The 17,746-nt window shown below is 41.2% G+C and overlaps 1 protein-coding gene across 1 annotated transcript in view; it reads right to left on the reverse strand.

Annotated features, from left to right (window-relative positions):
* vps13b (vacuolar protein sorting 13 homolog B) overlaps positions 1-17,409 on the reverse strand; it is a 378,602-nt gene extending 361,193 nt beyond the window's left edge. The window contains 3 exon segments of the mRNA XM_088999785.1: positions 14,536-14,679; positions 16,342-16,500; positions 17,125-17,409. Of these exon segments, the coding sequence (XP_088855911.1) occupies positions 14,536-14,679; positions 16,342-16,488 (291 nt within the window). The 5' untranslated portion in view covers positions 16,489-16,500; positions 17,125-17,409.
* Between the last annotated feature and the right edge of the window lie 337 nt (positions 17,410-17,746).

Genomic DNA, 17,746 nt, shown 5'->3' on the forward strand with positions numbered 1-17,746 from the left:
TGTTAGAAGACTGAATTACCATAGCGGCTTAGAGTATTGCATAAGTTTTACTTTATATATATACAGTGAAGTCTCGTTATATCGGTATTCAAGGGAGTCCGAAAAATATCGATATAACCGGGACTATCGATATATCCGACCCTGTTTGCATGTAATTTTCTCCGTGCGTGCATAGAAATAGTATCGATATAACCGGGACTATCGATATATCCGATATCGATATCACGAGACTTTACTGTATTTATTGTTGAGGAAGAAAAACAAAAATGAAATTAAGCGCCATTGTTTTCAATTGAATTGCATTAACTGGTAAACACATCCCAGCTATTGGTCAAAGAAGGGTTTCATAAAATTGTGCCTGTATATACAAGTGCACTTATTAAATATAGTAATTCACATTTGGTGATATAAATGCAAAGAAAATCATTCACTCATTAAATCCAATCAAATATTAGCTACATAGAAGTATTTGAACTCTGCTGTGTCTACGCTCGTTTTAACATTAACAACAGACGGTCACAAAATGGTTTGCAGCTGGCACAGAAAAAAACGACAGTGATTGTTTCAGTAATGTTGGTTTTCTAATGTCAGTACGTGGCCTCTTTCTCCTCCCTCCTCATGGACCTTGTGGGGAAACTTAACTCAGCGACGACAAACCCATTGGAATGCAAGTGGAGTGAAACAGAGCTCATCACATTCGAATCAAATTACACTTTTTTAACGTTCCCTGGCTTGAAACCCATCTGTAAGATTACCCCCGAGAAAGCCCCTAATGGTTTTTTAATGAAACAGTCACAAAGTCTTTTAGACATTACACAGCAATTTAAGATATGTGTTTAATTTTCCCCTTCAAACATGTCTGGCAAAAGAAAGACCACTGTCAGCTGAAGCGATAGGGAAACATCAATCAACTTTCTATTGCTTGAGCATATACTCATGTGAGACGGGAGTTAAATCACAAGTCCATATTCAATTACAGTTCTGACAAAGAGGTACATATACAGACGCTCCCCACCTTACGAACGAGATATGTTCCGAGCGGTCGTTCGCATGGTGAATTTGATCGTAAGTTGCTTCAGTGCTATATTTTCCTATGGAATGTATGTTTAAGTCAAACACTAAACGGGGAAGTATAAAACACAGACGCTCTCACGGTCGTGAAATAAATTCACACCTACTGTCGTACAACGACATATATCCTTAGGTCTTCAGTAAGCCATGACTGAAGCTGCTGGCATATAATTCAGTAATTATGTTACTGAAATGTTACTTTTTGTTATGCATCGTGTGCTCCTGGAGTGTCAACTGGGAAGAGGGATTTCCTTCCCGCCCACATACTCTACACAGGCAACCGTAAACGAGCTTAGTGCCTCCTCCTCAGAGCGTCAACTGTTAAGAGGGATTTCCTTCCCGCCCACATACTCTAGCCAGCCAATCATAAGCGTGCTCGGCGAATCGGGGCCTGAACTCGTTAGCAACACTTGATTGGTCAGCCTTGGTGTCCGTCGCGTAAACATCCAGCCCTTGAAACCTCGAATGTCTCTGTGTGCGATGCTGTGCGGAAGATTCCGGAAGTCTTGTTTTTGAGTCAAAAGATAAAACAAAGTATTTTATGCACAAAAGAAAATGTCAGGAGACTGAAATGTACAACTGCACAAAAAGTGTCATAAAAAGACTTGTACAAGAGCAAAGTATAAAAATATATACAAGAATAAAAAGCATATTTGATATATGTATAACTGTATTGACTCAACATAAGGTGGCTGTGCTATTTACAATGCATGAGTCCAGGTTTTTTTTTCCACATCCGGCGGTATCTCTCTCTTTTGCAGTGCAGGTGTAACAGTCTCTGGTTGAAGGAGCTACCCAGTGCTGTCAGGGTGGGCAGGAGGGGGCGAGAGGGGATGTCCATTATAGCTTTTAGTTTAGCTAGCATCCGTCTGTTGCCCACCTCCTCCAGAGAGTCCAGCGAGCAGACCAGGCGCTCCAGTCTTTTCCTGTCCCGGGTGGTGATTCTGCCTGACCAGTATACAATTCCAGACTGGATGACTGAAGCCACCACAGAGTCAAAGAATGTCTTAAGGAGTGACCCTTGAATCCCAAAAGACCTTAGTTTCCTGAGTAGGAAGAGGCAACTCTGTCCCTTTTTGATTAGGGCGTCCGTGTTTGTAGCCCAGTCCAGTTTATTGTTGAGAATAACAGTCAGGTACTTGTAGGAGGGCACCCTGTCGAAGTCCATACCCTGGATGTTCAACGATGCAGGTGAGTACTGTTTCCTGCAGAAATCCACAAAAAACTCCTTGGTTTTCCCGGGGTTGATCTAAGGTGATTCTGCGGCCACCAGTCCGCAAAGTCCTTTGTCAGTCCCATGTACTACCGATCATCTCCCGCTGTTATGAGGCCGACAATCGCTAAATCTTTAGGGAACTTCCAAAGGTGGCAGGGTGGAGTGTTGTAGCTGGATTCCAAAGTGTGGGGGGAGAATAAGAATGGAGCCGGGACTGTCCCCTGCGGCGCCCCAGTGCTGCAGCGAAGCCTGTCTTTGCCCTCACATAATGTGGCCGGTGTGTGAGGTAATTTGTAATCCATGATGTAAAGTGGTATCCACTCCAGCATGTCACAGCTTGTCCCCCAGTAGGTTGTGCTGGATGGTGTTGAAGCCACTGGAGAAATCGAAGAATGTGATCCTCACAGTGCTCCCAGCATTCTCCAGGTGCAACAGCGCCGAGTGGAGGAGATAGATGATGGCGTCCTCCACACCGATGCTGGGCTGGTAGGCAAACTGTAGCGGGTCATGTGGTGAGCTCGCCAGCGGTTGCAGGTGGGCAAGGACGAGTCTCTCCAGCGTCTTCATCAGGTGAGACGTCAGTGTCACCGGTCTGTAGCTGTTGAGCTCCTTCGGGTGGTCGATCTTGGGCACCAGGACCAGGCATGACGTTTTCCACAGCTGTGGAACTCTGCCCATCTTCAGGCTCAGGTTGAACATGTGCTGGACAATGACACACAGCCGGTTCAGAGCAGGTCCTGAGGGGAGGGAACTGATGTTGTCTGGACCTTTTGCCTTCCTCACTTTCATTCTCCTCAGTTGGTTCCTCGTGTGTGCGCGATTGTGACAGACAGGAAGGAACCAGGAGGCAGAGTGGTAGTTGGGGGTGTGGTGCGTGTGATCTGACCGTGGGGTGAAAGTGGTGGATCTTTGTTCAGCCAAGCAGTTAAATCACCAAGTGTAATACCATTGGGAAGTCACGGTGGGGCTAAATTACAAAGGGCTCGCTCATAAGGGCATTACAACAAATCGGCTGTGATATAAGATTTGGTTGGGTCGGTGGCATGAATTTTGCATTTGATGAGTGGAAGGGACTCTTGAGCCCAAACTATTCATATATACCAAATTAGAAAGTAAATATTTCATTTAGAATCATAGCATTGCAAATTGAAAACTTTGGAAAACACGTAATCGAAATCAGGTAGTTATGATGTTTCCATGTTACTCACACTTCTTTCTGATGAGTGAACCTTACACCCCTGACTGTGCCATGAACAGATAATATAAATTATTGCAAAGAGGACAGTAAGTCAGTGAGTACAGGAAAGTGGAAGAGAGAAGGAGACAGAGACTGAGATAGAATGTGAAAATGGGACAGCATTTTTCCGGATTTAGATCTAAGAGGCTCTGGTCTGTCAGATGTCTCCATCAACTAACCACAAGCCCAGGCTGAGCATGAGAAGCATGCTGCTTCGGCCAGCACTGCCATCCCTTAATGCTGATTACTGCAATGTGTTATATACAGTAGTATCACAGTCCACACATAACCTTGACATTATACACAGACACATACATCTTTGTCAAATCAACCACAACCCGCAATGGGAAATTCCAAAAGTGTAGGGCAACTTGATTCCTAATCCAAATAACAACAACGTTTCTTACCGCGTGCAAATCAAATGCATAATTTACCCAATCAAAGGAACTTCAAAATATTTATAACTAATAATGACATAAAACACACTATAGACTGCAGTATATTAACAACAGTGGTGGTCGTTCATTCTTCCATTCGGTCATTATTGTATACACTGCTTTAGGCACGTAATAAAAGGCATGAGCATCTCTTGAACAACATATCGACCGCCAAGAACAATACAAGCAGTGGCCGAGGCTACTTTGACAGCTTAATTGCACATGTGAGGTACAGCTGGAAGGCAGGCACAGCAAAGTCCTAAGTGTTCTTGGAGAGTATCAATGTTCTAGGACCAGAAAATCAAACAGAAAGAAATGAGAGAAGACTTTTCATCCAAGTTGATAAATATAAATTCCAAATTGTTGGAGGATTTAGCATGCAAGTGGAATGGATAAGGCTTCGTGTTTGAATAGCTTCCATACACCAGGTTCTAATACAACACACGTACTGTTAAGAGTTCAAAGTGGCTACAGAAATGGAAAACTGTCATACTTGGTCAAAAAAAAACTTTTCAATTGTGTCCTTGAAACATTTTGGATCGGTCAACCAGTCATTGTCCAGCGTGTCTTATTGTTGTCACACTAATGGCAAATTTTCCGGACTGTGAGTCACGACTTTTTTGCCATGGTTTGAACTCTGCGGCTTTTAATATGAAGTCGTGTATTAAGATTCAAGCTACCAATAGACTCAATAGATTTACCCAAAGACTCTTCACATCTGACCAATGAATTAACAGAATATTTCACAGTTGACCTGTGGAAGTATTCTGAGACTTCCATCGTACTGAATATTGATCAGCCATTTGCATCTGGAGGATGCAAGCAGGCTGCTTGGAATGCAGTGGTCTTACATTGAGTTAAGTGAGCACAGGGAATGAGTGCAATTATATATATATATATATATATATATATATATATATATATATATATATATATATATATATATATATATATATATATATATATATATATATATATATATATATATATCAGTGGCGGTCCGTGCATTTCACACCTAGGCCTTCAGTGAAGTCCTGCTTAGTCCGACTTGAACAAATATCCCTCGTAATGCCATAATTTGTGACACAACGGCTGGAGATATCATTTACAAAAGCACACGCACGCAGTACTGGGCGCGGCATCACCTTAATCGTCTACAACACAGGCTATTTTCCGGAGCAATTACACATCAATTAATCTGCATCAGCAATTAGAACTTGTCACTATACGTGATACTGCAAACACTTCAAAATAAAAGGACATTTAAAATCATTTGTCCACAAAGTTGTATTAAGTCCACCAATAATATGCAATCTTTAACAAGATTTTACGCTAAATTACAAAATGTCAGTTTAATATAAGAAAAACAAGACGTTCACAAAACGAACTATTTGTTGAAAATAAAAGTAAACAAATCTTTTTCATTTGTTCTTGAGAATAGGCTTACCTACATGCGACAGCGAGTTGTCCTCTCCTTCAGCCATTGTGGGTTAAAAAAGCGAGTAGATATACTTGTTTTTTTCTGCTCAGTTTCTCAGTTTCCGGGTTTCCGGGCTGAGGTAAAGTGAGTATCCAATCACAGGATCCGTACGTCATGTTCAACGCGAGGCCCTCGAGCTGGCCTTACTGTGCCAACTCGTGATCTGATTGGCTATCGGAACTGTATATCAACTACATACATGTGCCCGTTCTGTACAGCGCACAGACGCCCTCACTGTTGATTTTGAAGGCGTCGGTCAGATTTCATACAGCCTGGCGACACAAACTAGCTGAATTCTGATTGGATTTAAAAACTCTGACCTAAAACTACAACACTGAAAGGAGCATAACCAAATGGATATAATATAACATCAAGAAAACAGTATGTAGAATAATTATATATATATATATATTTAGAGAAAATACTTTTTTAAAGAAATTGACTTTTATTATAATTATGATAATGATGTCTGGTTATGTTAGGCCAGCAGAGAAGGCCTTGCTGGCCCTGACGGCCCACCACTGAGAAAAATAGATTTTACTCTAATAATTGGATTGGATTGGATATGCCTTTATTAGTCTCACAGTGGAGAAATTTACATTTCACAGCAGCAAAGTGATGAAAGGAATGAAAGTAGAAAAACAAAATACATGAGCTGCTGGAAAGGCAGCCACTCTCGCGGCGCCGTCTTGAAGTCAAAATAACAAAAAAAACTAAATAACAAATAATATGACAGCATAGAGACAATATGACAAAACAAAAACACAGAGAGACATTCATTCTTCAGGACTTGCTGTACCCTCTTTGTGATGACGTGAAGCAGTTCTAGATGAAAGAGGAGAGGATCAAAGCGTCTTTCCACCAGTGGATCAGGGACATTATGGTGGAATGTGCACGTCGACTACAAGCTAAATGTTGAAAGCAAACACGCAGCTGTAGCATCCATTGACGAAAAGACATTGTCTCACATCTCCTGTTCCACATAAATCTGCTTCAATTCCAAGCCGCAACAGTTCCACATACGCATCGGCGCTCGGCGCTCCTTTCTTCTTATCGCGGGCTCCTCAAGCCATGCATCCATCTAGCCGCAGCCGTTGTAATAATGTTTTTTCATTTGCAAATTAGAAATATCATGCTCCAATGAATGTATTTTGGTTTATGATTTATGATTTGGTTTAGATGATTGTTGTATACTTCGGCAATCTTGTGAAATAAGGACCCACCCCTTTTAGAATTTGGCCCCCCTTTTCAGACATAATTTACCTGATAAAGGCACATTTACAAAGCTTTACAAGCATTTCATCATATTTGACAAAATGTGTTGTGAATTCAGAGAAGGAAACTTCAAGTCAAAATTGTGCAACGGACTCGCAGGCAACTAATATGCTCCACAGAGGAATTGCTACAGTCCGGAAGGGCTGAAAGCAAGGATTAAGTTGAGCAATGGCAGCATCCTGTCCAGAGTGTATTGATCACCACTTGACTCAATGGATGGAGGAAGCCGCTGGGCTTATTTTCTTCCCCCTGGCTCCTTTCCTGTGTCTGAGGAGTAACAGTAACATCATCCCAGCAGAAACCCAAAACTTCATGAAACCTCAAAGACAAAGCAGTGTTGCTCCACAATTAGCTGATTCAAAGGCAATGGCAGCTAAGTACGATGTTTTCTGGTAGAATGACACACGGCCTTGTCTTCATTGCTGCATATGCTTTGAATCAGTCTGGAATGCCAACCTGCTCATTGCAATGGGTCACCTTGGAGTTGTTACAGCTTAATAATAATCATCAACAATAATAGTACATCTTAAATCAGCGAGAAACTGATAAAGCACAATTGGTTACTTTTTCTAAGCTGTGACATTTATGCCAGAAAACATTTGTTAGAGTTTGACACTTTCCAAGTAAAACAACATCTTCGTGATCTATTAGCACCATTACAACATTAAATCCAAGGTTGTACACAGGTGCTATTTTTATCAATGGCAGTCTTGTGAAGACCCTCCGCATATTTTCAATTCTTTTTTGGCAGACCTAAAAAATAGCAAAATTGTCTGTCAATTTGTCTCTCTCTGTTTCATCACAACATGGTGATTTCTAGCAATGGGGAGATTTCGAAGGTCCATGTTCTCAGCTTCTGACTCCTCTTGCCTGAAGACACAACTGAGCTTAACTGATGGTCAGATGGATTTATAGTGCAATCTCTGTGAGCCATTTGTTGCCCGAAAGCAGGAGAATCAAAGACTAGATTTCCGGATGGTAACAGGACAGAGATTAACCCGTTTTTGCTCTCTGATTGCAAAGTCCCAGGGGATGTTTTCTTCTACTCGTTTCACTTTGTCTTTTATGCTCCTTGTAAATGGAGATTAACAAGCACAAAAGACTTGGTCTGGTTTTGTACGACTAATACAACAGTGTAAAAAGTATTTATACAGTATTTAACGATTAAAATGAGAATAATCCATTCCCAGGTCCCCATAAAAAAAATAATTTTCTACTTTTTAATTTTCTAAGCCTTAAAACTACACAAAATATACCTTATTTTATGTATAAAAATGTGCTATGGTATTATAAGAAAAGAAATAAACTGTACTGTATCATAAAATTGTTTTATTTACCTTTGTAATGGTCGTTAATGGCTTGATGGAATGGAGTGGCCGGTTTCATCAGCATTAAACACTTGATGAGGAACTTAGCCTTCTTTCACCAACTTGAGGAATGATCCCTTGTAGGTGCTTTCTATGTGCTAATTTTATCTAGTTCCTCTTCAATTGTGTTCTGTTTCACTGGGTTGATAGCTTTTTGCATCAAGGGTACAGATGGCTTGTGCCGGTTGTTTGTGGAGCGTGATTGCTGGGATATTTTAACCTTGCAGTCTCTGCCTTTGAACTATCAAAGTTGAACTCTCTCACTGTCTTTAATGCAGTGGTTCTTAACCTGGGTTCGATCGAACCCTAGGGGTTCGGTGAGTTGGTCTCACGGGTTCGGTGGATCTACCGCCTCAGAGGTCCACCCCTCAGTCTAGACTTCAGTTAGTAGGCACAGTCATTGGAAGAAGGGTTCGGTGAATGAGCATATGAAACTGGTGGGGTTCGGTGCCTCCAACAAGAAGAAAGAAGTCCAAGATGGCGCCCGAGTAGGCAGCGGTCAGCAAGTGCTTGCATGAGCCTTGCTTTTTTTGTTGTTTTTGTCTTGTTTTGTGTTTTCTTTTGTCACTTTGTGTTGTTGGGCGTCGTGTGGAATGGATACGGATTGTTTTTCAGCATTTTTGACCATGACATTCATCAAGGAGGAGACTGTGCTGAGCGGTTGCGCCTTTTCGGCAGCATGAATATGCCAGTACTGTTTTTGAATGGGAGGAATGTCGGTGCCATCGCTGGACACCAAAGGGGCCTTTGTGATTTTTTGCGCCAGTAATGGGCAGCATCTTCACAGCCCCGCTTTGTTCAGCGGAAAGGTCGGTGCTGTTGGATAGTCTGCAGCTGGATGGATGAATGGCTTGAGGAGCCCGCGATAAAAAGAAAGGAGCGTCAGCGCAGAGCGCCGATGCGTATGTGGAACTGTTGCGGCTAGGAATTGAAGCAGATTTATGTGGGACAGGAGATGTGAGACAATCTCTTTTCGTCAATGGATGCTACAGCTGCGTGTTTGCTTTCAACATTTAGCTTGTAGTCGATGTGCACGTTCCACCATGATGTCCCTGATCCACTGGTGGAAAGACGCTTTGATCCTCTTCTCTTTCATCTAGAACTCCTTCATGTCATCACAAAGAGGGTACAGCAAGTCCTGAAGAATGAATGACTCACTGTGTCTTTGTTTTGTCATGTTGTCTTTGTGTTGTCATATTATGTGTTATTTAGGTTTTGTTTTTTTTGTTCTTTTGACTTCAAGACGGCGCCGCGAGAGTGGCTGCCTTTCCAGCAGCTCATGTATTTCTTTTTTCTACTTTCATTCTTTTCATCACTTTGCAGCTGTGAAATGTAAATTTCTCCACTGTGAGACTAATAAAGGCCAATCCAATCCAATCCAAGATTAAGAACCACTGCTTTAATGTTTCAACCACCTCCCCTCACTGCTGCGTTCTTGACCAATCACGTGGCTTTAACCAAAGACTGGGGGCGGGGAATGGAGGACAAAAAAGTCGGCAGCCATTCTCTTCTTGGCGAACGGCTTCACTCTCTCTCTATCTGTAAACCCCACCCCCCTCACTGCTACGTTCTTGACCAATCACGTGGCTTTAACCAAAGACTCGTTAGCGAACGATGCATCACTCATTGAGGCTGCTGCGTGTGTATCCCGAAAAAAGTTCATATGCCAAGGTAAAATTTTCATAAATTATCGTTCGCAAACCGAAAAGTTTGTAAGCCAAGGGGTTCGTAAACCGACGTATCACTGTATACAGATCTAAATAGTTGATTGACAAACCAATTGGCTGCACTCCTGATCACATTTTACATTCAGTGCGTGAGCTCGAAGCACTCAAAGCAGACTAAAATCTAGCAGTCACAGTCGATACAATCCAATATTTACCATGATGAATCACTTTGGAAGGATTTCAACTTTAAAAAAGGCTGTGCAATAGCAAGAGCATGTAGTGAGGCACCTCCCCAATATCTTCTAAAAGTAATGCATCAATCAGAGTGTCTACAGCAGTGGCAAATGCACTCAGCAGTGCTAAACCTCCCACATGAGGCAAAGACGCAGCCAAAACCAGAAAAACGTTGCTCGGCAAAGGCTTATCTTCGTCTTGTAAAGAAATATAAATTGCTTAGGAGTCTTACCATCTACCGCAACTGCTGTCAAGCCAGAATCTCTGCTGATAACACCTCAATTTTAATATCAGGAGACGTTTTCCAAGTCGTCATGAAAACTAATAGGGGGGTGGGGGGCAGTAAATTTGCTCGGCCTCCTTTCAGTTTGGTCAACTTATATTGTTTGCTCAAAATCCAAACAAACAAACATATACGCATGTAAAAATAAATAATACACTATCCAAAAGCTTTACACCACCTGATCTGAAGACCAAACCTCACGAGAGAGTAACTACGCCGCCATTTTGGAGGGAAAAGGACCAACTACTGACACAATGGAAACTGGCAAATATTGACCTCCAAAAATGCAGATAATAGTTCGAAACATGAATATACCCAAAACTACGATCCTGTAACTGTTTAATTTCAACAAACTCATCTCGTAACCTGAAACCTAAATGGCTTTAGGTCGTGCACACAAAGAATTTTATTGATGGACTAAAGAAATGACTGCTAAACATTATTTATCACCTTCGAAATAAAATACAGTGACACCTTGGCTTACGAAGAAAAGGTTTCTTCAGCCGTCATCTGTACTTCTTTGAAGGTGTCGGACGTTTCGCTTCTTATCTTGGCTTAGGAACTTAATTGGTTCCCAGACAGAGTGTGTAAGGCGAAAGGTGTGTATCCCAAAAATGTATTTCTCATAGGAAACCATTAAAATGAGAATAATTCGTTCCCAGGTCCCCATAAAACATAATTTTCTACTTTCTAATTTTCTGAGCCTTAAAACTACACAAAATATACCTTATTTAATGTATACTGTAATGTACAATAAAGTCGTTTTATTTACCTTTGTGATGGTCGTTGATGGCTTGATGGAATGGATAGCTTTTTGCATAAAGTGTCTCAAGGAGCTCTGGGTTGTACATCTTGGAAGTTGTGGTATTGCAATAGCAACAGATGCAAGAAGACACACTAGAAACAGCATTAATAGTTGGTTCCCTTGCTTGTCTTTTCATGTCAAATTGAACTGATGGCTAGTGCGGGTTACATGTGGGGCCTGATTGATGGGAATTTTAATCTTGCTGTCTACACTCTACCTTTGAACTATCAAAGTTGAAATGAGTCCAAATTTCACTGTTTTCTATCCATTTTGTCACTCTGTCTCTTTAGTCTGCCTGTCCCTAATGTTTAAAACCCCCCTCACTGCTGCGTTCTTGACCAATCATGTGGCTTTAACCAAAGACTGGGGGCGGGGAATAGAGGACCAAAACGGGCTCGTTCGTGACGAAACATCACTCACTGTGGCAGCTCCATGTGTATCCCGAAAAATACTTTGTATGCCAAGGTAAAATTTTCATAAATTTAACGTTCGTAAACCGAAAAGTTCGTAAGCCAAGGGGTTCGTAAACCGAGGTATCACTGTATTACCTCTCCACGTACTTTTTGGCAGCATGCCCAAGCTTGTGTAGCTCCAGAGCCACGTGTACCTCTTGTTTTAAATACCAGTTTTCTTCTGAAAAACTAAATTGATTTGGGAAACCACAAATGTCTGTAAAAAAGTATTTTTGACATGTCAGCAATGTCTTGGCATGGTCACCAAGTAATTAGCCCATCAGCTATAATAGTTGCAGGGGTGTCAAACTCCGGTCCTCGGGGGCCGCAGTCCTACATGTTTTCCAAGTCTCTCAGGTGTGTTGCAACAGGGAGACTTTGAAAACATGTAGGAATCCAGCCTTCGGAGTTTGACACCCCTGGTAGAGGTTGGGGGTTCAAAACAGGACTCCAACCTTCCTGTGTGGAGTTCGCATGCTCTCCCCATGCCTGAGGAAATTTTCTTAGAGTACTTCTCACATTACACAAATATGCATAGTAGGTTAATTGCCAACACAAAATTGTCCAAAGGTGAGGATTTGACTGTGAATAGTTGTTGTGCCGTGCAATTGGTTGGTGACCAGTTTAGGAAGCCCTCCTCTTGCCCAAAGTCGGCTGGGATAAACTCCTGCACAGACCATGCGTAAAATAATGAATTCAAAATATAATTAATATAAATAAATGTATAATACAATAATAAAGGATACATAGTAAATAAATAAACAAACCATTCTCCACTCAGGAGACAGCTCCCATTGTTAAGTAAAAAGAGAGTACTTTCAGAACCTCATCATTCGCAACCAACACATCAATATTAGTAGCGAATATAAATTCCTCAGGATGCAAGAGCATCTGCTAGAACGCTGGCCTTGCTCAAAAAAATTCTCTAATAATTTCCCCAAATCTCATTTGTAACTGCCCTTATACAAAAAATAACTCTCAGCAGCGACGATCAATCAAACAAACAAAAAAGAAATTTGCAACAAAGTTTCAATTTCCTTCATTCTGGAAACCTGATCCAACGAGCAGTAGCCACGGGCACTGTATGATATTCCCCTTAATTTTAAGCAGCTAAAACTCATGCGCTACAAATCTTTTTGCCACAACCTATATAATTACCTATAATTGACTTGCCTCGAAATGTGTTTCTTCTGGGACATCTGGCCTGAAAACTTCAACTTCCCCAAAAGACGTAGTACTGTACTGGCTTTCAAATGTAATTTGCGAAATTGCATGAATGGCAAAGGTTTCCCCCAAGCAATTCACCAAATCTATGTAATAAGTCAAAGCTGTTACAACCAAATAAAACAAACCGTTCTTGTCTGGCAAATATTTAACAATGCTTTAAAAAGCGGGATTCAAAATGATATGTTAATTTCCAACAATATAAATCATTCTTCTGTCACTTGGGATACATTCACACTAAAGTGCATAGCACCAAATTCAGATTTTTTTTTCAACCCAATCTATTGATTTCGTGATTCACCTGACCCAAACAAATGGAAGTTCTCAATGACTATGGCTAGCAGCTAAAAAGTGAAACATATGTGCACCATATATGACATCACAAGGCATAGCATTTATGGAAGTCAATAAGGCCACGCAGGTCCTTCCCAGTCTTGGCACATTTGCGGCAAATTAAAATTTTGAGCCTGAGTTTGAATAAACAGCGATTTCAAGCAATCTGCAATCTTGATTCATCATTTTGGAGAGATACAAACTCCTTAAGCCAGTCTCACTTTAAATTCTCACACTCAAAACACATATTAGGTGTGGGTCGCCAGTCTCTTCAAGTTCCTGATTGGCGTAACAAATGTTCCCAGATCCAACTGTGCGTAAACAATGAAGCAGTACGAAAAGAGCCCTGATGTCCATTGTTAGCGCAGCTAGAGTAAATTGGATGCCACATGACTGTTTTGACACTCCTAATGAACTGAAGGTGCATCATTAATAAATCAGAAAGAGTTACATGTAATTTACTTACAGACAGTGCAGGTGTTCAAATACCTGACATGTTTCGGCGTCTACTTCCGCCTTCGTCAGAGTGTCCTTAACAGTTACATGTGCCTAAGAACCAATGAGACACTCACATGTGAACCTAACTGTTTAAATGGGTTTCAAAACCTGTCCTGTCCTTGGTGTTGGTGTGTATGTGAGTGACTGAACAGACAGACATAACAAAAGCGACGACGAAGCAGTGTGAGTGAATGTTGATGGCGTATGAAAAACACACAAAAAACTATTGTCTCAAACACTTTTTTTTCTCATTGACAAATAGTTCAGTGTGACAATTATCATGACAAGGATACAATACTGGATAATAATTAGGACTTTTTTTAATATACAGTACTAACTTTTAAGAGTATATCCGCCGTGTTGATGTGCATCTAATAAAAAGTCTGTAACAGACACAGAAGCAAATACAATATCTGAATGTGGCAAACGATAAGAGCAAATTAAGGTACGAGTGAGTTGGGAACTATCCAAGCTAACTTTGGGTCGCAGGTTGAGTACATCCTGGACCAGTCAGTCGCTAGCCGATCACAGACCACATATACATAAACATTCTACCTTAGTCACACATATGGTGAAGGCTTCAGTCAGTCAACATTCATGTTCAACAGGTCGAACAGGCAAACTCTATACAAGAAAGCAGCAAACTCAGAACTGTGAAGTAGATGTGCAAACCACAAGCGCGCTGGGATACCCAGAGAATTTACAACTCAAGACGAACGAGTCTTTGAGCTCGTTGGTCCCTATATCTCTAGAGATTGTTTTATTTGGATTGGATTGGATTGGATATGCCTTTATTAGTCTCACAGTGGAGAAACACACACAGTGGAGTGGAGATTTATCTAGCATGTTCCAGCGGAAGTCTGTGATAAAGGACCCAACAAGTTCAATTCAAAGTAAGAGACAGAATTAACGTATTTTAAGATAAAGAAAGAGTCTTGTTCGCGTTGGAAACAAACCTGGTCTCCATCCCTCAGCTTTAGAATGCACTCCATGGTATTGATGGTGATTACGACAGGCTCAGAACCCAGCTTGGTCCAGGGAACGTGAATACGCAGCTCATGGATATGACCACTCATGAATGTAAAAGGAAGCTTCAATTCCTACAAAATGACAAATAAAATACAGTTGCTCGATTAAATATGTGTATTTTTTACTTTTGATTGAATCAATATTAGAACATTTACATCAATGTTCAATCAAATCACAACCTCAATATTGTTCTACACCAGCATCGTCCACAACCGGGTTGCGGACCGGTAATGGTCCATCGGACATTTGGTTCTAGGTCACAAATTAAGACTTCTGTTAATTTGGATTAACGAAAAGCAGCTATCCGGCGACAGCGTGAGTAAAGCTATTTTATGCACGGCTAATTCACGCCGATATCGCCACGCGGCAACCTGGAAGTTCGCCGCTTATTGAGGATTTTAAAGCCAGCAACGGATGGTTCGAGAACATCTGAGGGCGAGGAGGAGGAGGAGATGGCTGCAGCATCAAGTGACCTCATCAAGGCAATGATGGCAAAGTGGAATGATGGGCAGGCTTTTATTGAACAGTTCCATCCAGAAAAGACTGTGGCTATGAGAATCATCAACATGATGAACGATACTGTGATGCCTCAGTTTCATAAGACCTTACAAGTCAGAAAGACAGAGGTGTCAATTAAGAGGTTTTTAATCAGCAAAAATGATGAGGAGTCTCCAAAGAAGCAAAGAGAAGCCACACCAGAGGATAAGTTAGCAACAGTCCTTATGGAAGGTGACTCTCCTTCCATAGGCCATCAATGACCATCAAAAGGTAAATACAACTTTATTTTACAGCACATTTTATTTCTTTAATTACAGTCCTCATGTAATGTGCCTCTCTTTCCAACCAGCAATTCCCACTGACCTTCGACCTCCAACACCATTTCATCAAGCCTTCAATGACCATCACAAATGTAAATAAAATGACTTTATGATACAGTGCAGTCGATGAGAAGGTTTCTTCAGCCGTCATCTGTACAAAAGTGAAGGTTTCGGACGTTTCGCCTCCTATCCAAGAGACTTCGTCAGCGAGCTAAACTTTACTTTAGTTCGCTGACGAAGTTCTTGGATAGGAGGCGAAACGTCCGAAACCTTCACTTTTGTAATAGGCTGAAGAAACCTATCGATGGACTGTACGACTGAGAGCTACACAGACGGATACAGTGCAGTGTATTTCTTTCATTACAATACAATAGCACATGTATTATACATAGAATATATGCTAGTTTTAAGAAAAAAGTATATTTTATGGAAACCTGGGAACGGATTATTCCCATTTTAATGGTTTCCTATGAGATTTTTTTTTTTTTTTTTTTTGCGATACACACTTTTTGGCTTACACACTGTCTGGGAACCAATTAAGTTCGTAACCCACCATGAGGTAAGCAAAACTATAATAAAATCTTAAATTGTACAACTGTAAAGCTGTCATGTGGACTGAGGCTTTGATTTAGCCTGGCCGTTTGAGCGTCCCGTGGTGCCCAGTGATACCAGTGGCTTTCAGCGACCACACCAACAATTTCCAAGAACAAAGCGAATTGTGTGATTTTACATAATTTAGAAACCTTATATTCTTATCAATGTTTTCTGAATCATTCAAATGTATCAGGGCTTTTTTGTGGTGACATTCATTTTCACTTCAACGGGAGTGAGATGAAATACCTACCATTCCAATATACCAAGACCTTCACAATGGCAAAGGGTTTAAGACGACAGAGGTCACGCTACAAAAAGTACCTGTTCTAGCACATCCAGTTTCAAGTCCAACTTGCTGAGCACGACATCTCCTCCCCAGAGAGACAGTTGCAAGTCAGATGGCTTCAGATTTTTGATGTACTTGTTTACATAGCTCATCAGGAGAGGTGTGACATAGGACTCCAACATCGTGTCTCTCTTCTGTAAACCAGTTGTGAAGAAAGCAAAGTACCGTTATTTGATGTACTATTACTTTCGAATTCCGTCTGCTTTTAATACAAATGCCAAGTGATTTTAATTATTCACAAATTCATTACAAGGGCAGAGTCGTGCATTTCAGTTTAGCAATCATGTAACTGTGTTATTATCGTCAGTATTGATGACTGAAATCAACCAAAGTTAAGATGGTGCAAGGTGTTTTCAAGGGACCCTGTGAATTTTTTTGACAAGATTTTCGTGCAACGTATCGCGAAAAGATACAGTTCTGTTCAAAAATTACATGAATTAAAAGTTCCATGTGTGTGCGCACCAGTCCAGCGAGTTCGCGTGTATGCACGACAGCATGGTAAACTAATATTTAGACAAAACAGGGTCAGAAAGGGTTGTCCCTTTCCAAAGGTTTTTCATCACCCTTAATGTAACTTTTTTATACCAGATTATGACAATTTGAGTACTGGTGTTCGCGACGTACCTTCACATTTTGTACATAAGAAAAGTGGGAGTGAAACACCTAAGCGATAGCCGCCGATGCGTTTCACCTGTGGACACGCATGTGAAACGGCATTTTTTTTCACTCGGTCCGGTAGAGACAGACAGAAAACTTACTTGGGTGCGGGTTTAGCCTAGCTATGAACTGTCACCATTGGAAGCATCCAACTCGCCTGCTGCGAGGCAGAATAGCTAAGCCAAACCTCCGAAGAAGTCCTCGTTACTTTGTCTCCACAAAGCTAAACAGCAGACACGGGTGACAAAGACATGCTTGCACACGACTCTATCTGAGATTCTGTGGCTATTGGATTTATATTTAAAGTGACTATTTCATTGCATAATCAAACGCGAGAAGCTGCTAGCTACAGATGCAGAGTCAGCGTCATCGGTAAACACGAATACGACTTCCGCATGTCTGGTGTGGCCTTCAGGTCTGCTTGTAAAACTGAAATTCTGCCCCTTTCCTCGCGGCTGCATTGCGTTGAAATGGCTCTTTCGTGATACAAATCACCAATTGTGAGTTTCCATTTCGACCCGAAAGAATGATATTTATATATATATACAACTGCTCAAGGAGTCCAAGATGGCGCCCGAGTAGGCAGCCGTCAGCAAGTGTTCTGATGAGCCTTGCTTTTTTTGTTGTTTTTGTGTTTTCTTTTGTCACTTTGTGTTGTTGTGCGTCGTGTGGAACGGATACGGATTGTTTTTCAGCATTTTTGACCACGACATTCCTCAAAGA

Source organism: Hippocampus bargibanti, linkage group LG06, assembly GCF_051943395.1.
Source record: "Hippocampus bargibanti isolate YZ-2025 linkage group LG06, ASM5194339v1, whole genome shotgun sequence".
NCBI lineage: Eukaryota > Metazoa > Chordata > Actinopteri > Syngnathiformes > Syngnathidae > Hippocampus > Hippocampus bargibanti.